Consider the following 22,406-nt stretch of genomic DNA (forward strand, 5'->3'; position numbering starts at 1 on the left):
ATAAGCTATCATGGTGGCTAAAGTAACAATTATTAGCCAGGGCCTGGGGCAAGTATGTGGGAAGGTCAGCCAGGTGAGCAGGGTGTAGGTGAAGCAGGCACTCACTGGTCAAGCAGGGGATATACAGAGAGGAAGAGAACAGCCATCTTGGGTTTCTGTATCATACAATTACTTTTAAAAAATACTCCTATTGATCCATTTGAAATTTCAGTTCCTATACTGGAAAAGTTATTATAATAAATTTGAAATAATGGGTTTAGGGAGAGATACAGTAGACTACAGTGTTGAAAATCTTCTCTGCATCTCAAATGATAGTGTAAGGGTGGTAAAATAATTTTCCATTTACCCTTCTGAGTTCTTGGCAGAGATCCCCATAATAACAAACAGATGAGCAAGTGAAAAAAAGCCCAGAGGTTTACTAACATGTATACTCATGTGTATGTCGGAGAAGGCAATGGCACCCCACTCCAGTACTCTTGCCTGGAAAATCCCATGGATGGAGGAGCCTGGTAGGCTGCAGTCCATGGGGTCGCTAAGAGTCGGACATGACTGAGCAACTTCACTTTCACTTTTCACTTTCATGCATGTGTATGTTGTTGTTATATGTGTGTGTGTGCTTAGTGGTGGCCAACTTGCTGCTGAGAGTCATTTTCAACTCTCAGACCCCACAGACTGTAGCCCACCAGGCTCCTCTGTCCATGGGATTTCCCAGGCAAGAATACTGGAGTGGGTTCCCATTTCCTTCTCCAGGGAATCTTCTTGACCCAGGGATCAAACCTGCATCTCCTGCAGGTCTCCTACACTGCAGGCAGATTCTTTACTGCTGAGCCACCAGGGAAGATGACATGGGAGATAATCAGAGAAAAATGAATAATTCTCAGAGGTGGCTTAGAACTTTGGCTTAAATGCCATCTTCAGCTAAAGAGAAAAGGAAGGTATGAGTAAACTACGTGTGGGGTAGTTACCAGGAAAAGAAGGATAAACAAGCATACGATTTTTTATATAGATTCAAGTCCCTGCCTTCGTTATGGTAAGGGTCCACACTTGTCTCAGAATACTCATCTCTGTCCTTCCTGGTAGAGAGTGGAGGAGTGTCATTTTAGTCCTGCTTTTACACAAATAGAGAATAGAGAATTTTTCTTGTATCTGCTTCTTCTCAATTGCCTTCAGAATAATCCTTGTGCCAAGTGGCATATTTTGGGGTGGGATATTCTGCTACCCTTCAGTAGGAGTTTCCTCTAAGAAAGAAACATACTACCTAGAACTTCAAAGGGTCTGATATTTTATCCTATTTACCAGCTGACAAGTAGCTTGCCACAAATTCACAGAAGTTGACAGAAGAACAGAAGAGGTTTCTCTGTCAGAGACAAAGGACTCTGTTACTCACAGCACAATAGGCTGTGGATTCCTCAAGCCTGGAGGAATTCTCATGAATTCCTTTTGCTCCCAAGTTCCACTGAGTAAAATGAAGCTGCTAGATGGGTAATATAGAAGCAGTGGGTTTGAATCACCATGGAGAAACTCTAAGTTTAGGAAAATCCTGCTAGCATACACAAGCAAACTTATCCCTGGAAGGAGAGTTTGTCTTTGCTATCCTGCAGCCAAGCTTCTCTCTGCCCTTGAAGAAAACAGTATTTCTATCTTGAAATTATGGGTTTCCTAGCTTTTGAACTGTGATGTTGGAGAAGACTCTTGACAGTCCCTTGGACTGCAAGGAGATCCAACCAGTCCATTCTGAAGGAGATCAGCCCTGGGATTTCTTTGGAAGGAATGATGCTAAAGCTGAAACTCCAGTACCTCATGGGAAGAGTTGACTCATTGGAAAAGACTCTGATGCTGGGAGGGATTGGGGGCAGGAGGAGAAGGGGACGACAGAGGATGAGATGGCTGGATGGCATCACTGACTCGATGGACGCGAGTCTGAGGGAACTCTGGGAGTTGGTGATGGACAGGGAGGCCTGTCGTGCTGCGATTCATGGGGTTGCAAAGAGTTGGACACGACTGAGCGACTGAACTGACCTGAACTGAGGCGGCAATAGTGGTAAAGAGTTCGCTTTCCAATGCAGGAGACATAAGAAATGTGGGTCGGGAAGATCCCCTGGAGAAGGGCATGGCAACCCACTCCAGTATTCTTGCCTGGAGAATCCCATGGACAGAGGAGCCTGGAGGGCTATAGTCAGACATGACTGAAGCAACTTAGCACATCTTGAAATTATATACGTAGAAATGCAAGGGGCCCATGGAGTGTTGACACAATTGCAATGCATTGATAAGGCTAGTACAATGAAAAGAAGATGCACAAAAATTCTGACTAGAGATTTAGACTAAAACTGTAAATGAAAAACACTTGGTCCTTTCTGAGCATTTCCTCGAATATGTAGTTAATTAGAATAAAACTTTGCAATGATTTTGACAGGGACAGAATGGACAAAGTAAGTGTTTAAATAGTGAATCACACTAGGGGATTGTAAACAGAAAAATACGGGAGACCCCTTAAATTAAGAGGGTTGCTTAGCCACAAAACCAAGCAGGCTTGTTTAACAACAAAACCATGAAACAGGATGGGATGGGACACGCCCCCAAACAATAAAACAATGGTGGTATGATATGCACATCCTGCCCTGTGAGCTCAGTAAATTTATGATCCCTAGGACATGCTCTCTGCATACATAAAAAACAATTTGTGGACCTAGTTTGATCACACAGGGACAAGAAAACGACCCTGTTCAACCTGGAAGAGGAACTAATGATGGAAGCATGACATCTACTCAAGAAAGACAAAGAGGTCTTTTCCCCCTCCCCACCCTCTTGTAAGTCTCACAGGTGTCCTATTCTAATAAATCACTTCGTATTTACCTCTTTACTATGGCTGAATTCTTCTCTGCACTGAGCCATAAACAACTATGATACCAGAGCTCTTTGGAGCCCCCTTGAAATGATATCAATTGGTTTCAATTTGTTTTGCTTTGTAATGTTTTATCACTTGATGCTTTAATGAGTCAAATGTTCTTTCCTCCTATCAAAAGGTTTTTACCATCCCCCTTTATCTATTTATGCCAATTGAGAAATGGCAACCCACTCCAGTGTTCTTGCCTGGAGAACCCCAGGGACGGCGGAGCCTGGTGGGCTGCCATCTGTGAGGTTGCACAGAGTCGGACACGACTAAAGCGACTTAGCAGCAGCAGCTTAGAGGAGTGAAGAATTTGCCCAGGGTTATATGTTCAGCAGTGGAGAAGGCAATGGCAACCCATTCCAGTACTCTGGCCTGGAAAATCCCATGGACGGAGGAGCCTGGTGTGCTGCAGTCCATGGGGTCGCTAAGAGTCGGACACGACTGAAGCGACCATCCCATACCAACCTCATTGGACAAAGTATTTCTTATTGCGTTAGCGGAACCAAGGCACACTTTCTCAAGGGTGCTTTGTACCTTACCAATCTTCCTTTCTGTCTCTTTCTGGGAAAATTAGGTTTTACAATGTTGAACAAGTTCCTCCTCTGTAGGATAGCTGAACAAGTTCCTCCTCTGTAGTTACTCAGCTTTGCAAGGTTAATTTCCCCTGCCAATAGGTAACACTTTCTTCCACATTTTTATTTATTTATTTTTTACGTCCTTATTTTTAAGAAACATTTTAGCAGTTGTCTTATTCTTCAGAGGTAACTCAAAATAATATCATCACGGTCTTTTTTGTTTGTTTCTAAACTAAATTTACAGCTGTCCTTCCTATGTGTGTTTCCTTTTTTTTCAGGCTGGAGCTGAAAATTCACTTGAGCTCCAGAGAAAAGCAGAACTGTTCAATGACTATTACTTAATAAATCAAAGTAATTCAGCATTTAACTTTTCACTGAGTGATTAAAAAACAAGCTGCTCCTTTCAATGGATATTATTAGGAGGCACCACTCAAGAGTTAAGAGTTTGCCCAAATGTTGAGTCATCTATTAGGTTACTAGATAATATATAGAATGCTTTGTATATTATCAGCGAATAAACAGCAGATCATTTTTTAGTACAAGTGTATGTCTCATTCAACGTTTGGGACATACTCATTTTTTTTTTAATTCATTGTTTATTTGAAAATAAAATTGAACATCCTGTATTTTTTATTTGCTAGATCTGGCAACTCTTGTCACCATTTATCTACCAAACAAGCTATAATAACCTTTTTGTAAAATTTAGTGTCAAGAGCGTTTTAGCTTAGAGGCACTACTTTTGGAGCAGAAGTCAGTTTCATAATTTTGGTGCTACGGAAAAAGAGATGTAAGTAACTCTGCAAGTTTTGAAATTCATATATTTCGTAGTCCATTTTTTAAAAAGTGGACGAATAGGTAAAAAGAAGTCATGGGCGGGCGGGCTGTTCTGGGATTTATAAGGTGAAAAGAAACCGGCCTAGAGAGCCTTTCCAAAAAGCGTGGAAGTTAACTACAGCAAAGGTTTCTTTGCAGTTTAGGAAGGCTAGAGCGCGAGACCTCTAAGCTAGTCAATAGGGGCGGAGTAGGAAAAGGCTGGGCTCGTGAAGCCAATCAGAGACGAGATGGGTGGGACTAGACGTGGGGAAGGGGCGGGCCTAGGCCGTATAGGCTGCGAAGGGCAGGTCTCAGCCAATCCGAACCGACTGGGGCGGGGCTGGACTCAGAAAAGGGTGGTCTCGAGGACATGAAAGGCGCTGCAAGTGCGTCTCTCACCCTCACCTGCGCCTGCACCTGCACCTGCACCTGCACCTGCACCTAGAACTCTGCTTTTCTCCCAACCGGGCTGTCGCCTCGCAAGATTGTTATGGCATACCCGGGATACGGAGGAGGGGTGAGTCCTGGCCGCTTCGGCGCGGCCTCCACCCCCACGGGATGTGAGGCCCTTGCGGCGGTGGCCGGGTTCACCCTCTGTCGGTCCTTGCTTACTTCTGCTTCTGATACTCGGCGGCGCCAGGACTTTGCGTAGTGTAGGAAGCCCGGGCTGGGGCCAAGCGGAAAGCCGCAGGTGTTCTGGTGCCTGATGGTCCCTTAGGCGAATCCTTGTGGATCAATGGGCATGGAGTGTTTTTAGAAATTTCTTTCTTAAGATAGAGGAACAGAGCATCCTCCTTGTTCCAGTATCTTCTTTGGTCCACCCTCCCTTCAGCCCTCCTCCCCCGCCCCCTTCCTCAGTTTTGCTAGACATCCTTTCCCTGAATTTTTTTGACCACTTCTTTTCAGTTCTTTATGTTGCTTATGAGTAAATTAAGATATGCTAAATGCCTTCTAATGTTTATTACTCTACCAAGGGCAGTCTGTTCTAAACTTTGGGGGGCTGGGTTGTCAGGGAGAAGATTATACTTTCTTACCTAATTGTTTATCCTGCATCACCTTTGGGAGTTGGGAGTTGGGAGTTGTAGCGTCGGCATGGTAACAGCATATACAACAAAATTTATACGTATTTTTGAGGTAGTATTACAGTGTGGTCAGAATTTTCAAGCATAAGGATATATGTTAAGCATAGAAAACTTGTACAGACAAGCTATTCATGGAAGAAATAGAATGAAGAATAAGTTCCAAGAGTTAAAGAAAAAGGGTTAAGGGCTTCTCTGATAGCTCAGTTGGTAAAGAATCTGCCTGCAATGCAGGCGACCCGGGTTCGATTCCTGGGTGGGGAAGATCCTCTGGAGAAGGGCTAGGCTACCCACTCTAGTATTCTGGCTTGGAGAACTCCATGGACTATACAGTCCATGGGGTCGCAAAAAGTTGGACACAACTGAGGGACTTTCACTTTCAGTCATTTATAAATAAATGTTCCAGAAAAGCCTTTTCGTCTCTCTTAAAAAAAAAAAAAAAAAAGGGAAGGAGCAAGTATCAGATCATTATACTATTTAGATAGCAAAGGATACTTACCGAAGAGTGATGCAAAACTTTATTTGAGTTGCTACAGTAGAGGGTCTAGGTTCACTAAATAATCCACTTGCCAATGCAGGCGACATAGGTTCAATCCCTGGTATGGGAAGATCCCCTGGAGCAGGAAATGGCAACCCAGTATTCTTGTGGGGACATCCCAAGGATAGGGAAGCCTGGCTGGCTACCATTGATGGGGTCTCAAAAGTCGGACACAACTTAGCGACTAAACAACAATAATATGCTTATACTTGGTTTGGCCTTCTTTCTTCTGTGAACCTTAAGGAGGTGAGCGTCTCCAGTAAGCCTTAAATTCTTGAATATACCCCAGGCCCTGATTGCCTGCCATGTCCTTGGAGGCCTTAGAACCAAAAGTCTAGGTGTTTGTTATTGCCTCAGAGCAAAAGTTGCTTTGGGAATTTTGCTAATCTTTTTACCTCTGGATCAAGACTTGTCCCCCAATACTGGCCTGAAACTTTCCTCCAATCAGTGAAGTAACTCAAAAAATAATATTTTATGCAGTTTTTAAATTTAAGGTTGATCTTTATATCATAGTCCCCTTATTACAAATAGGATTTTTCTTCCTTCAGTATGTTTTTGTAATTTAAAAATATAAAATAGTATAAAAATATACTGTAATTCAGTATATTATAGAATTTAAATACTTTTTAGAAGGTCCATTTAATTTGCTTTTTCAAATGTGTTGGTAAAAAGGTGTTCATAAGCATTTGTTTATATATATATATATATTTTTAATTCTCTGTGGTTATATACACTACTTTTTTTTTTTTTCTGGAAACTGGCCTGTCCATCTTTTCAAAGAAGTAACTTTTATTTTTATTTATTAATTTTAAAAGATTTTATTTATTTGACTGCGCTGGATCTTCATTACCGCCTGCAGGCTTTCTCTAGTTGCAGCAATCAGGGGCTTCTCTCTAGTTGCACTATGTAAGCTTCCTGTTGCAGTGGCTTCTCTTGCTGCGAGCATGGGCTCAGGAGCTCCAGCTCAGTAGTTCTGGCTTGGTCTTAGTAGCCCTGTGGCGTGTCAGGTCTTCCCAGAGCAGGGATTGAACCCATGTCCCCTGCTTTAACAGGTAGATTCTTAACCATTGACTAGCAGGGGAGTCCCAAAGAAGCAATTCTTAAACAGTCACTTTTTAAAAAATTCATTATACTATTTTAACGTTTTTGTTTTCTTTCTTGTACTTTATTGCTTTCTAATCTAGTTTTTGGTTGCATCCCTGAGCACATTTCCTGGAGTTTCCATATGTCATTTCTTTTGCCTTTACTGTTTCCCAAGCTGCAGCTTTTCAAACTGCTACAAAAGGCTCCTTTTTGCCCCACCCCTTCCCCCAACCAGTACTTAGAATTCTTTTCCCTTTTTGCCTTCCATCAGTCTCTGCTCATTCTTCAAAGGTAGTCGGATATTTCTTCATTCTCCAGACTCATTAAAAACACTGAAAAAAAATGCCTGTCTGGACTTTCCTGGTGGCTCAGTGGTAAAGAATTCACTTGCAATGTGGGAGATGTGGGTTCAGTCCCTGGGTCAGGAAGATCCCCTGGAGGAGGAAATGGTAACCCCCTCCAGGATTCTTGCTGGGAAAATTCCATGGACAGAGGAGCCTGGCAGGCTACAGTCCATGGAGTCGCAGTGAGTTACACGCGACAGAGCACCAAGTGCGCAAAATGCCTCTCAAAGGTATAAAAGAATGCATTCAAAGTTCCAGAGTAAAAAGAAAACAATCACCAGAGCCAAAGCAGGAAACAAACAGTATGTAGTGTCTGAGGTCAGACTACCTATTTTTGAATCATGGTTTACCTGGTACTAGCCATTTAACTTTAACTAATCCAGGAAACTGCTTGAAGTTTTATGTCCTCAACTGAAAAAAGGACATAGTACTTTGATACCTCACTGACTTGTTGGGAAGGGAGAAAGTGGTTAGAACAGTACTTAAAATATAACAAGCTCTCAATAAGTATTAGCTATTATTATTGTTGGTATTCTTGTTGTTCTTATTTTGAAGATGACCTTGGTTTGAATTACCACCTGTTATTCTCTTCACTGGTGTCTTGCTTTACAAAACAATGCCTGTTTTTTGGTGGATGTTTCAGTATGTTTCAGCCCTATGCACTTTCTCATGATTTGGTCATGGACACAGTTTCATTGTATTTAGTATGTATTCTATGTATGTATCTTTAGGTTTACTTTTTCATTTTACTATAGGTGAAATTTTCTTATATTTTTTAACTTTCTGCTTCCGTGATGATGATCAACACTTTTTAAAAGTATGCCTCATTCTTAGAGGGTAGAGACTTCTTTTTTCCTTAAGACTTTAAAGAACATTGGATAATATTTGTTAATGGGATGAATTAAGTAATGCAAGGCAACTAACAGTTTGTAGCTAACAGCTTTTGTGATGATTTGGGAAGTTTCAGTAACTCAATTTTTACTTTTCAACGGACTTCTCATAAATATGTTCTTTTAAACCAAATTTAGTGTATAATGGGTAATATTTATATTAATAACCTCCTCCCTTTTCTCTCTTTTAGTATGGAAATTTTGGCAATCCAATGGGACAGCCAGGATACCCTGGAAACCCAGTTTATCCAGGCAGTATCTCAACAGGAGACCCCATGTGGAAATGCTTCCTTGCTATTGCTGGCCAGGTAAAATGCTAAATATACAGCACAAATATCAGTTAAAAAAATTATTGCAATCTAAAACAACTGTCAAGCTCTTTTATTTAGTGTTTCATTTAAAATGTATATGAAATTTGTATTTTAAGCTTATTTAGTTTTTTTTTTTTCTGAGCTCAGAAATTAGGGTGGTCATAATTATCTTATTAAAAAGTCTGTTAGTTTGGTGTCTAACATGTTAGGAGAAACCAGGGTGGTGCATGGAGACTGAGCCAGATAGGATCTGGGAAGAAGTGATCTCTATGTCAATCTTCTTGCGGAAGCTGGGGCAGAGTATCACAGAGACTTGTACACTGTGGATGTTTCTGGGAGAGCCTTAATGGTAAAGCAGATCGGGAAAAGGTAAAGGAAATGGGGTGGAATGAAGGTGCAAATACCAAACTAATGAGCAGAGAGAGAGATTCACTCTTGAGTCTTAGACACAGACCATGTCTCTTTCCTTTTACAGTAGTCAAGATTTATTGAGTGGTTAGAATTTCAGAGACGTTTGATAACATTTTCCATTCATTATTCATTCGTTTAAATGTTCACTAGATCCCAGATGTCTTTCTAGAAATATATATACACAGAATTATTATATGTTGCAAACACTTTGTTTTGACTACCCAAATTTCATTCAAAACGTCCTTTTCCCTTTTCACGTGTATTAGAGGTTGGAAAACCCTAATCCTGTCTCAGACACCTTTGTATAAAGGTAGCCATTGTGCCATGATACTGGCCGTTGAGATGTAGGTGCAATTTCTTTAGGATGCTTTCCTTTTCCAAATGAGGAAAGCTTAGTTGAAACTAGTGTTAGCCCTTTTTTCTTCTTCTGGAAAGGGGAACACTTGGCTGGAAAGGGGACTTGAAGTATGGAAGTGCTGTAGCCATCTTGTGATCTGGAGGCCAGAAGCTTGAGGTAAAGGCCTGTGGATGAGGGATTTGGAAATATGAAAAGAGATTGATGGCTTCGTTAAGTCGCCACAGAGTCTAGATCTGCCTAGCTCCAAGAAGCATTTATTTCTTTAAGCCCCTTTGATAATATTTTCTATTATTTGTAGCTAAGTGCGATCCTGTTGCCTTATACCACTCTGATAAGCAAGGAGCTCTTAAGGAGTATAATACTGGGAAAAAGTATGCAATCTATAGCTGACTATATAATAAACTCATTTTATAAAACTACAACTTAAAATATAAGAACCAGACATGTATATTTAGAGACCTTTATTTGACTTACAAACTATTTCATTGTAACAGTTGTCAACAATGATCTGCTATGATTGTACTATTTGACACTTTCATTAAATTTTTGTTTTACCAAATACTTGGGTTTATTTCCCCCAAATAAGCAGATTAAAATGCGATAAATAAACTGGTATATACTTAAATATCTTAAACATTTAAGACCATCAGGTAAATCTAACAGGCTTGATAGACCTAATCAGGGTCAATATCAAGAGAGACAAATGAGGTGAATGGTACAAACAGGTTCAGAGCCTTTATTTAAAAACTGGATATTTTTTCACAGATTTTTTTTGCGTTAATTTTGTCTTTTTAAATATTGCATTAAAACATAATTTAATGTAACTACTGAGTTTTTTCTTCCTCAAATTTAAAAGTGAGTCTCTCACTTGCCTGATAATGTTTATAATACTCCTTAGTGTTTATAATGCTCCTTAGACGTGTTTATAATATTTCTTAGCATTAGTTTGTAAAAGTTTTGTTTGTTTGTTTTTTTTTGGATTCTTATAGATTACATGCTTCAAATTTGCCTCCTTAATCCTTTCCCAGAGCTGTTGTTTTGAATTCATGACCACGTATGAGATGCTTCCAAGTAAATTATTATACTCTTTATTTTTTTAGAAAAGAGGATGCAGTACTGAAACATAATGAGAGTATTCAACCTGTTTCACTTGATTGTGATTTCTTATTTGTGATAAAAGATTTTTTTCTCATAAGAATGGCAAAGAATATTTGGACAAAACTCAGAAGAATAGCACCAAAATGTAGGGGGACTCTCAAGCTGAGAGTAAAGATGTGAAGGAAAATGATATTTTCTCTTCCCAGTTAAAGATTCAGTATCCTTTAGAAATAAGCTCCCCTCAAAAGAAGCATGAAAGAAAAAATTAGAGACTTCTCTGAACACATTTTAGGCATTTTTCTAAGTTTTTATAGTGGAAGTATAATGATTCTCACAAGATTTTATATTGCATTATTATAGGACAGAGTGATTATGCTGTTTTTCAGAAGTAGAGAATATAAATTATATGTGAAATGCCTACATAATTTAATAGAATAAAATTTGATTGTGAAAAAGTGTTCATGTTGTGTAATGTTCTCTAATGTGTCTTTGTCATCAGTAATTATCTCTATAATTTTGTAGATGATAATAGAGTAATATTTTGAAGACTGCATATTTATTTATTGGCCTTGAACAGCTAGTTAGCATTTTAGTATGTTTTTATACAACTTCTTTCATTAATCAGGTTGTAATTATTTTTTACCAGGATGGTGAAGTGGATGCTGAAGAACTTCAGAAGTGTTTAACACAATCTGGAATTAGTGGAACTTTTTCTCGTGAGATCTTTTTTTTTTTTTCCCTTCTGTTGAAATTGCACTAGGAAATTCACTTTCTAACTTTTTGTGTCCATACTTGAAATGTTTTTTAAAACTTTTTTTCATCACATACATTCCCACACATAATGCAGAGTTAAATAATGCTAATCTTGTCAAGTAAATACTGTTCAGTGTGCATTCCCCCCCACTGACGTTAACCACTCTTAGAAAAAAATCTCTTTCAACTTCTTTCGGCTAATTCTTTTGAACTGTGCCTCCATATCTTAAACAGCATGCTTTTATTGCTGTTGATTTTCAGTTTTGATGATAATCAGTGATTGTGTCCTGCTGTGGACAATAAGGAAGGATGTAACCCTTTCAGTGGACAATAAGGAAGGATGTAACCCTTTCAGCCGTGTCCCTGCTCTGTGCACAGGAGCCCTTCCCTTCCCGTCCATCCAGTAGAGCTATTCAGTAATTTTCATTAGGTCAGTAATAAGCATTTGCTTTATTGTTAACTGTCTAAGTGCTCTTCCTGAGTCTTAGAATAATATATGATTAATTTTCCTTTTTCTGTAACTGTTTGCTTTTTCTGAAGTTAATCCCCGTCCTGGGGCTTTCTGTTGTGCCTCGTTTTCTGTGCATTGCAGTCATGATGCTCTTATCTGGCGCCCTTTCCTCTCTCTCTTGAATTGGATCTCTCCTTCATTCCGTTGCTTGTTCTCATCTTAAATTTGATAAAATACATTATTAATAGATTCCTAATAAAAGTACATGGGAAACACATCTTTTGAGACTTCCTGTGAAAATGCTTTCATTGTGTCCTTAAGTGACTAGCCAGGTATAGAACTCCAGATTACAAAACATTTTGACGTAAGAGTTTTAAGCTCCATTGCTTCCAGCTTCCATTATTGTTTGATCTTTTTGTTTTCTGCCTGTATGTCATTTGTTTTTAGTGTGTAGAGGCTTGTGCAAGCTTCTCTTTGCCCTTGGTCTGAAATGTCACAGTGCTGTTCCTTGGTGTATGCGGGATGCAGAGGGAGTTTCCAATCGAGACTCATTTGCTTTCATTCTGAGCAGTTTTCTTCAGTGACATTTTCTCCATTTTCTCTCTGTGGAAGCCTGCCATTTGGATTGGGTGATTTTTCTTTTTCTCTCCTGCCTCTTGGTTTCTTCTACTTTTGGGGAAATCCTGGGTGGCTTAGTGATAAAGAATCTGCCAGCAATGCAGGAGACACAGGTTTGATCCCTGGGTCGGGAAGGTCTGCTGGAGAAGGAAATGACAACCCACTCCAGTATTCCTGCCTGGAAAATCCCATGAACAGAGGAACCTGGCAGGCTACAGAGAACACACAGCAACCTCAACTTTCTTTCTTTTTTTTTTAACACTTCAGGAACTTGAGTGTCATCCTTGTGTAAAGGCCATGCTAATTGTCTCTATTGTTCCAATTTTAGTATATGTTCTCCTCAAGTTCTAGTGAGGCTTTCATTTCTCCTATCATGTTTTTAAAATCCAAAAGCAGTTGTTCTATTTTTCATGAATGTGAACATCTTTCCTTATCTCTCTGAGATTTTTAATTTTTTTTCCAGGTTTTTTTTTCCTCCTGCATAACCTGCTTCTTCAATGTTTTTTCCCTGGTTTGTTCATTTGACTGTCTTTCATGTCAGCTTTCTTTCTCAGATGTCTGATGATGCTTGGTTGCTCATATTTAACTAAAATACTGGTTAGAAGCCCTGAGAGCTGGGCTGGGTGTTGACTCCAGACTTGAGAGCCTAGCGGTTCAGCTGGGCAGTTTTTCCTGCAACACTGGGTGTCAGGATCTTTAGGGATTTCTTTGGGGGCTGGTTGTCCAGTTGATCTGCTCTCTGGAGCCCAGGAGGGAGGACTTGGCAGGGTTCTCAGTCTTTTGTAAATTGTCACTTTATTTCCTTGTTTTAATAGATAGCCCTGTCTTCAACAGTGCCTGGTTTCCTGCAGTGCATAGAACCCTCCAGAAAATAAAACCCCAGATGTCTGCTGGCTTGGGAGTAGACATGGCAGCCATCCATGTGGCTGAAGCAAGATTTGGGCTTCAAAGGCACCTTACATAGGCATTCAACCAGTCCTTCTGTTTTTGTCTCTACATTCATACCAATTTGTAAAAGTTTGAAGTCTCCTCCAGGATAACAAGGCTGCTTCTTAGCTTTTCTTATTGCAGGGTCAGGAAGCCACTTTTCTCAGATGGAGGTTGTCAACTTATGTCCACCTACTTTTCAACTTGCAAAGTTTTGTTTCTTGGTTTCCTCTCTTATTCTCTAAAGGATTACAAACTGTACAAATTCAGTTTAATTCTATCCATTCTAATGTGGTGTGGGGAGAGAGTGAAAATCTGTCAACTCTCCTAAAACTTCTCTTCTATTCTTTGTCAAGGTTATTTACTTTTACATTTACTTGGTTCTATTTTGAAACTGATTGAAGAGCTGGTTATTTGATGACTGAATTTTTGTCATTTATTATCATCTATTCAGATTCTTCCACTTAACTTTATGTTAAGTGCTATGTTAACTTTAAGGCAAATTAGATCTAATTTACTGGACAAAATGATGGAAAGCCATTCCAGAGATTTCTCCCTGTCCCTGCCTGAGAAGTTTTTGTATGAAAGAGTACTGGTCTCCAATCCTCTCTTTTCCACCTGTTAGCTCTCTAAACTTGAGAAACTTTATCTTTCTGGGCCACAGTTGCTTTATTTGTAAAACTGGGACCAGTATAGGTTCAGTTCAGTTCAGTCGCTCAGTCGTGTTCGACTCTTTGCGACCCCATGAATCGCAGCACGCCAGGCCTCCCTGTCCATCACCATCTCCCGGAGTTCACTCAGACTCACGTCCATCAAGTCCGAGATGCCATCCAGCCATCTCATCCTCGGTCGTCCCCTTCTCCTCCTGCCCCCGATCCCTCCCAGCATCAGAGTCTTTTCCAATGAGTCAACTCTTTGCATGAGGTGGCCAAAGTACTGGAGTTTCAGCTTTAGCATCATTCCTTCCAAAGAAATCCCAGGGTTGAATAGGTTAGGCATGTTTATGTTAAATCACAGAACATACACGACTGGGTCATAGTAACTGCTTATTCAGTGTCAGTTGAATTACCAGTCTGAAAATACCATAACCATCTATTCTACGATTGATACTATGTGAAACATTAAAGAAAGTTTTTTTTTTAACGTGTGGATTGTTTTATAATTTTCTTTAATGGATCTAAAATTTAGCTGAAATAGTTTTTTTCTTTATAAAAATTTCAAAATATTTTATCAAATAGCATAAATAATTTTAAGCATTTTTGCTTATTCATTTGTTTATCTTAAGGAGCTACTAGTAAGAATTTTGTAAACTTCACTGAACTGTACTGACATAATATCTCCTTCATCAGGACTATGTATAATAAGTCTTGAGATAAATCAGCATGCTAATTGAATGTAATTATGATAAGGATTAGAAAAAAATAAATTTTGCCTAGTAAGTCCTCATTTATAGTTCTTTAAATATGGAAGTGTTAATATTTCTGATTTAAGATAGCCAACTATCTTATTATCTATATTTCTTCTTCCTTTCTTTCCCCCTCCCCCAAGAAAAAGCAGTTCCTTTCAGTTCTGAAGCTCATCTCTTTCTTACTTGGTTGAGTGGAGTAAACTTCCAAATGATTTACCTACATCCAGATTCATCGTACTTTACTCTCTATGTAGTCTTTCTTTGTCAACTACTGTTTCTGAAATGGAAATTTTAGAATTGCTCCTATGTTCCTTAAAAATCCTTTGTTGTTGATTAGTCACTAAGTCATGTCCAATTCTCTGCGACCCCATGTACTGTAGCCCGCCAGGCTCCTCTGTCCATGGGATTCCCCAGGCAAGGGTACTGGAGTGGATTGCCATCTCCTTCTGCAATCCATTAGTAACCTCCATTGGTCTTAAACCTGTAGGATCTGGTCCTCATCTGAAGTCATTATATGCCTCTCCTTCCCATATGCCCTAAGCTTTAACCAAATCTCTAACAAGTTTTGTGATCTCAGTATGTGAGAACTACTTAAGCCGACTTGGCATTTGTGTTAGGAAGACTAAAGCCCTCTTTTCCCCTTGTTTGCTGCTGCTGCTGCTAAGTCACTTCAGTCGTGTCCAACTCTGTGCGACCCCTATCCCTGAGATAGTTTTCAGTATTTTATAACTGCTTATTTAATTACCTAAATCCCTTTAGTAGATGTATGAAGGTAGTAATTTTTTTCTGTTTTTTTTCTTTCACTATGCATGACTAATAGAGTTAGTTCCTTGAGTGATGTATAGTTTTGGCAGTCAGTTGGTAAATGTTTTGTTTTAAAAACAGAAATTGTTGTAATAGGGCAGAATTTAATTCAGATAATAAATATGTTTTATAGCCTTCAGTTTGGAAACCTGCAGAATTATGATTGCCATGTTGGATGTATCCTTGAGTAAAAACAAAAAATACTAGAATACAGAAAAATTATCCTTAAGGCAGTTGTTAGGTATAAATGATCATGGTAAACTAGAGTGTTTAAAAATACTTTGTAACATCCTTATTTGAATTCCATCCTTTTCCATTTTTATACAAGTCTATTTATATACTACATTGGCTAATTCTTGCAGAAGTGAGCTTACAATTTTTTAATCACTTATTTAGAATTTTGAGTCCAGGTTAAATTCTCTTTGGTATCAGAATTTATTTTCATTAATAAAACTATCAGAGAGATTACACAGGAAAAATGGGATTTAATGAATTCAAAGAACTTTGGGCAGCTCTTAACTCCTGGAAGCAAAACTTCATAACTGTTGATAAAGACGGAAGTGGCTCAGTAGAGCATCATGAACTGAATCAAGCCATTGCTGCTATGGGTAAGCATATTAAAATTCTTGAAATAAATCCAGGTTGTCTTTGTTCTTTGATCAGATGAATCTTAATTGTTTAAACTTGCTAAATAATAAAAGGGTATATTATTTTAGCAACTATTGTCCAGTTTGATTTCAAGGTTATAGATACATTCTGATTAAATATCTTTAACAAAACCATTTTATTTGTGAGCTTTTGAAAGGCTAACCTTTCATGCATTCTGGTTGATAAAACAGTTTCTGAATTTCCTATGTTGAATATACTTAAATTTATTCTAATTGTTCATACTTATCATTTATATTGTATACTTTTGTAACTTAGTAAGATCCCTAATTTGATGGCAAAAGCTTATCTCAATAACAGGTCTCCATATGTAGTCTAGTTTTTCTTCTTCTTTATGTAGTATAGAACACACTGCTGCTGCTGCTGCTAAGTCGCTTCAGTCGTGTCCGACTCTGTGCGACCCCATAGACGGCAGCCCACTAGGCTCCTCTGTCCCTGGGATTCTCCAGGCAAGAACACTGGAGTGGGTTGCCATTTCCTTCTCCAATGCATGAAAGTGAAAAGTGAAAGTGAAGTCGCTCAGTCGTGCCTGACTCTTAACGACCCTATGGACTGCAGCCTACCAGGCTCCTCCGTCCATGGGATTTTCCAGGCAAGAGTACTGGAGTGGGGTGCCAGTGCCTTCTCCATAGAACACACAGTAGACACCAAAAAAAAAAAAAAACCCTCAAAATGAGAAATCTACATTTTAGAGTATCTCAAAAGACTGTAAATTTATTTTATCATATCTCTGATAAGCTAAAGTTCTCAGTCTGTTTTCTTTAAAAAAATGATAATATGAATGGTGTATAACTTGCTTGGGGCTTCCATCATAGCTCAGTTGGTAAAGAATCTGCCTGCAATGCAGGAGACCCCAGCTCAATACCAGAAGATCCTCTGGAGAAGGGATAGGCTACCCACTCCAGTATTCTTGGGCTTTCCTTGTGGCTTAACTGGTAAATAACCCACCTGCAATGTGGGAGACCTGAGCTCGATCCCTGAGTTAGGAAGATCCTCTGGAGAAGGGAAGGGCTACCCACTCCAGTATTCTGGCCTGGAGAATTCCATGGACTACATACAGTCCATTTAACTTGCTTACAATTTAAGTAGTTTTCATAATTGTATTTATGCTTGTGATTTTATGTACATTCATTTCTAAACAAAGTGCTTTCGTAACAAAACTAACTTTTGAAAGATTGTACTTTTCCGAAATCTGAACAAGTGTAAATTATCTCAAATTTCAGTTTAAAGTCAAAACCATGATTTTGTTTTATAAATAGACATTTTAATAAATTGTCATTTTAGGGATAGTCCTGTCCATATAAACTTGTGTAGTTTAATTATAGAGTCTTAATTCCTAATGAATTAAACTTGGTTCTTAATTCTGTGCAATGTTGGAAAATTAATATAACCGTTTGGAAAAAAGAAAACCACCAAAGAATTCACATAGGCAGTTGAGTGTAAGTAACAAAGAGACATCTGTATTATTCAAATTTTAGGTCTTCAGATATATTTTAAAATATTCAATTTTTTTTTTTATGAGAATGCTATGGAAAATCTTGTGAGTTTTATCAGTCCCATATCTACCCGGATCATAACTCTCTAATAGGGACCTCAGGGTTTATTTGCATATAATAACATTTGCTTGCATATTTGACTTCTATTAATTTATACCTTTCCTTTCAATTACTTTTAGCAAGTTTCCTGGATTGCATTTCATTATAGTTATTTGTAGAATTATCTTCTATTGCGTTTATTTTCATTATTTTTCCCTTTGCCTAGATGAATGTCTTTTGTCTACATCTAATCCAGTAATATACAAAGACAACATTTCTAAGCCAGCATTCTTCACAGTGAAATATACACACCTCATTAAATACATAGGACCATCACTAGGGGGGACCACAAGTGAAATAAATTAATTTATATTTCTAATTACTTTTATTCCATTCTTTTAAATTTTAGTTTTTTATATATTTTAAAATGTAAATCATCAAATAGTCATACTTGTATAGAATTTAAGACTAAATAATATACATATAATGAGAGTGAGTGATCCAAAACTTTTTACTCGAAGTATACATTCAAAAACTTTTGGAGACCATTGAACTAGACAGCAAAGAACCAAGGAAAGAGTAAAAATACCGGTTAAAAAATGAAAAATCTATGAAGAAACATAATAAGGGTTATAGGCCAAAATGGAATAACATTTCACTATTTTTCCCCACTTTAAGTAACCATGTTGAGTCTCAAATTTTCTTTGACTCTAAGACAATACAGTCAGTGGGAAATACAGATTTGAATGATATCAAAGATCACTAATAATCTTTGCTTTGATGTTTTTGAAGAACTATTAAATTACAGGGTTTAAAAATTGATGAATTAAAAAACCTGTCACTACATTAGACATTATTTCAAAACGAAAATATATTTTACAAGCACAAAAAGATAATTGTTTTCTTTTTCCTAGCTTTGACTTTTTATAGAGTTGGAATTGTGAAATTTATGTGCCACTTTTGCTATTAGTAATGAAACCTTTCCTGATCAATTTCAATAGGAATGTGTTTTGTTTCTGATATATATTTTTATGTAATGAATTCTGAAAGTTAATTTGTTTTATAACTTTATTAACAAGAATACATTGTTGGTTAATGGTGTGCTTATGATGTGTAGTTTCAGAAGTTTTAATCTAGCAATCCCTTTCTCTAGGTTATAGGTTGAGTCCTCAGACAGTAACTACCATTGTCAAACGTTATAGCAAGAATGGCAGAATCTTCTTTGATGATTATGTTGCTTGCTGTGTGAAGCTTCGAGCATTGACAGGTATGGTCCATTTATGGGCACAGTATTAGGGGACGTTTCCTTCAGCAAAGTGATAGTATTATGTGTCTTCCCCTCTTTATTCACTGTTAAAATCTTATCAGAGTTCTAACGCTTCAAAACTTTAGGAATATAAATAGTGAAAAAATGTTATAGCTCAGTTTTGGAAAATTTTCTTCATATCTCAGTGGCCTGGGACATTTAAAAAATCACAGGATTTACTAGAGTATAAAGTTATTCCTTTTGTAATACCTGGGGGCACCAGTTATTTAAAACTAGATTTTAAACTGTAACACAGAAAATAACTTCTTGTTTAAAGATTTCTTTAGGAGAAGAGACCACTTGCAACAAGGGGTTGTGAGTTTCGTATATGATGATGTGAGTATCCTGTATTACACTTTTGATATTTATACTGTGTTCTATGTGTGTTCATAGTGATCAGAAAATGTAAATGATCTCTGGTTTCAGTAGTGGAGATAATATATTTTACTTTTTCTGTATTTTTCAGCATAACTCAAATATAAAATTCAGTAGTGGTATAAGTAACCAATTTGACTTGATATTAAACGTAAAAATACTTTAAAATTTTATGACAGTGATTTTGGCAGTTTATGTTCCAAATCATTTTTAAGGGCAAATTTATAAAGAGTATTTTACTTGTGATGATCTTCCTTCTGAAAGAGATAGGAAATGTTCATCTATGATAGGTAATGGAACTATTCATTTCTCATTTCCATTGTTGCTATTTGGCTGAGTCCTTTTTTTTTTTTTTTCAATTGAAGCTACAGGAAAGGTTATATTTCACATGTTCCTAAGTGTTTCAGGGTTTCGTTTTATTTGTGTTATGTGGAAATTATAAGGTCAACTTTATCCTACTAGCATAATACTGGTTTGAGTTACAAACCTTAGACAGTAAACATTTCTCCTCTTGAGAAAATGCTTCTGTGGAATATAATTAGAGACAAAACATTAAGGACAAAAACCATATTGTTGTTACCAAACGATGATTTTGCCTGTTATTAGTTTTTGCAGGGCACAATGGCAATTTGAATGTCTAGAATTTGAAAGCTGAAGAAATACATGAGTTTCTCTGCTTACAAGAAATGAACTGGACTCCTTAGGATTAAAGCTTCTAAGGCTTTTCCATATTCCATATATTGAATCTCTTCTCTGAGTTTTTATTTTAGCTCACAGTGTAAAGCAATAAGAGAGATGTTTTTGTATTTGGAATATTATTGCTTTTAGTAAAGTTATAACTTTAGAGATATCTGCATAATCAACATAGGTGTATAATTAAGTGATATAAATACCTCTTAGCTTTAATTTTCTTTCTTAGTTATAAGATAGATTATATATTTTAAAAAGATAGATTGTATAAGAAGCTAAATGATGCAAGCCTAGATAAAACTAATTTATACTTACCTGAAGGTTACAAATTATATTTTGAAAAATTTGTTTGTAGCTGTTGGTATTTGAAGGTGAGCCAGAAAGGGAGGCCTAGATTTTGTGCGATCTTTATAGTAGGTTTTTTTTTATTTGCTCACATAATCAGAAAACAGAAACTTGTGACTCTTTGCCTGTGAAGAAGAAAATTTTAGTTCTTAAAATTTTATCCTGAATCACGTTAGGTGGACCATAAATTAATCTACGGTGAAATAAAACTACAGGAGGCATTGTTTTTCCTTTTTAAATTTTTTTGCAATATATGTTTTTCTTCAGTGTTTTTTATTGTCTTCTGTGGAACAAAATTCTTAATGAACATAACTTCTTTCTCTGTATAGATAACCTAAAATGGCATCTTTGTTTAAATTTAGGTTTTCTGCAAATGACATATTTTTAATGAAATCTCAATATTTCAGTTTGTTAAACTAAATTGTTTATACATATTGCTATTAGCTGTTTATAAAATTTTTAAAAAATTGAGTAATGTACCACTTTGTTTAAATGTTTAGAAATTACACGTTTGACTTTCTTGACAGCATTAGTCTGTGATTTTGACATTAGTAAACCCATAAGTCTTTCTCAGTAAGTGTGATGTGGGTCCTGAGCATGGTAGACAGCATTTCTGAGTGGCATTACTATGAAAATTGAAAGTGGAGTCATCAGGTTCTTAGCATTTTAAGATTACTGACATAAGTTGTAGTTAATCAGTCCCTTTCTTGGCAAACACGCCTCAGTCTTTCTAAAAGAAGAGTTAGTAAACCACATACTTTTATTATACTTTAACTGAATATCTTCTAGCTTAAAGGTGAATACAAATTAATATAATTTTAATATGGTTTGTGATCAAATTAATAATATAGCTTTTCATAGAAGTTTCATAAAAATGGAGGATGAATGGTAGTATCTTAAAAAAAAAAAACCTTTTATAAAGATACAGAATTATAGATCAACTTCACGTTAAAAGAACCTGGAAAGGAAGTAATGTATACTCTTGTTGATATTGATAATTTTATATAATTAGCTGTCAAATTCATTTGGTTAGATTTATAAAAATGTGCGAATGAATAAATCATGTAATTTTGTCCTCTGGCTGTTAATTTTTTTCATGAACATATATTTGATGATGTGAGAGCATATTAACTGGGCCATAAAAGATACAGAATTCTAATTAGCAGTGTTGTAGGAAAGAGATCACATAAACACACTGTGTATCCTTCATAAGGGTGATACCGTGATTCAGCAGCATGGAATCTTAACATACACTTTGAACAGTTGGTTGAGTTATTGTACTATTCTGAGGTCAGTTATAATTTTCCTTATTTGGACGCTCATAGTTGAGGTAAAACTTTTAAAATGGCATGACATGAGTCACGTAAGTTTTGTCAAATGACACTTTGTGTTAGAACTTTTACACGCTTATCTTAACTCATCCTTTACCAAAGGTGTTCCTATGACTTTTGGTCATAGGAGGTCTGAAGAAGTTCCCAGCACCAAACGTATTCGGGAAAGCCTCATCTTCCTCAGGAAGCTTAATAAAACGTAAGGTACAGAAAACCTCAATTTTATTTGACTCAGTTTTTTCTGAATTTTTTTTAACCTCAGAACCCTTCCTGTTAGCAAAACTGATGTTCTATGCCAATCCAACCTGGTTGTCAGACAGTTGTTTTGCACTTCACATTAGATAATCCTTTTTTTTTTAATCCGTAGAATTTTATTTAGCCTCTTTTCAAATTTTCTTATACTAATGAGAACGTAAATCTAGAAATAAGATTTGCAAAATCATCACTTTCCTTGCAAATTCCCGGATTAACATTATTTCAAACACTAGGGTCATTTTGGCCTTCAGGACAATTACATATTTTTCTAGTGCTTGGTTTTCTAATCTGCACACATTAGAAAATCTTATATAAACATTAGCCATAGACAATACATTACCAGGATTTTTCTGCTAAAATGCAATTCATATTTTTAATGCTTTTAAAATAATGTAAACAGAATCTATTACTAAGGTAAAAATTAAATCGTTTTATAATGAATGTGAATGTAGTGTGGTAGTTTGTACTAATTAACTCATGCCCCAGTTTTCTTATGATGATGTAAATTATTAAATCATGTACACTCTTAATGTCTAAGTGCTTTTATTT

General features: G+C 37.0%; 1 protein-coding gene across 1 annotated transcript; it reads left to right on the forward strand.

Moving 5' to 3' along the window:
* Positions 4,623–21,351, forward strand: GCA (grancalcin). Its single transcript, XM_005676041.3, has 8 exons — positions 4,623–4,798; positions 8,407–8,523; positions 11,040–11,109; positions 15,488–15,531; positions 15,815–15,962; positions 18,709–18,822; positions 19,139–19,197; positions 19,843–21,351. Exons 1-8 carry the CDS (start codon positions 4,772–4,774, stop codon positions 19,867–19,869), a joined length of 606 nt encoding a protein of 201 aa, XP_005676098.1. The 5' UTR covers positions 4,623–4,771; the 3' UTR covers positions 19,870–21,351.

This window comes from Capra hircus, chromosome 2, assembly GCF_001704415.2.
Source record: "Capra hircus breed San Clemente chromosome 2, ASM170441v1, whole genome shotgun sequence".
In the NCBI taxonomy this organism is placed as follows: domain Eukaryota; kingdom Metazoa; phylum Chordata; class Mammalia; order Artiodactyla; family Bovidae; genus Capra; species Capra hircus.

Excerpts from the sequence above, each read along its gene's own strand:
- GCA (XM_005676041.3), top strand. The coding sequence starts at position 4,772 with ATGGCATACCCGGGATACGGAGGAGGG. Across the intron at positions 18,823-19,138 it reads GAAGCTTCGAGCATTGACAG|ATTTCTTTAGGAGAAGAGAC; the intron begins GTATGGTCCATT and ends TCTTGTTTAAAG. Across the intron at positions 19,198-19,842 it reads TGAGTTTCGTATATGATGAT|TTTTTGCAGGGCACAATGGC; the intron begins GTGAGTATCCTG and ends GCCTGTTATTAG.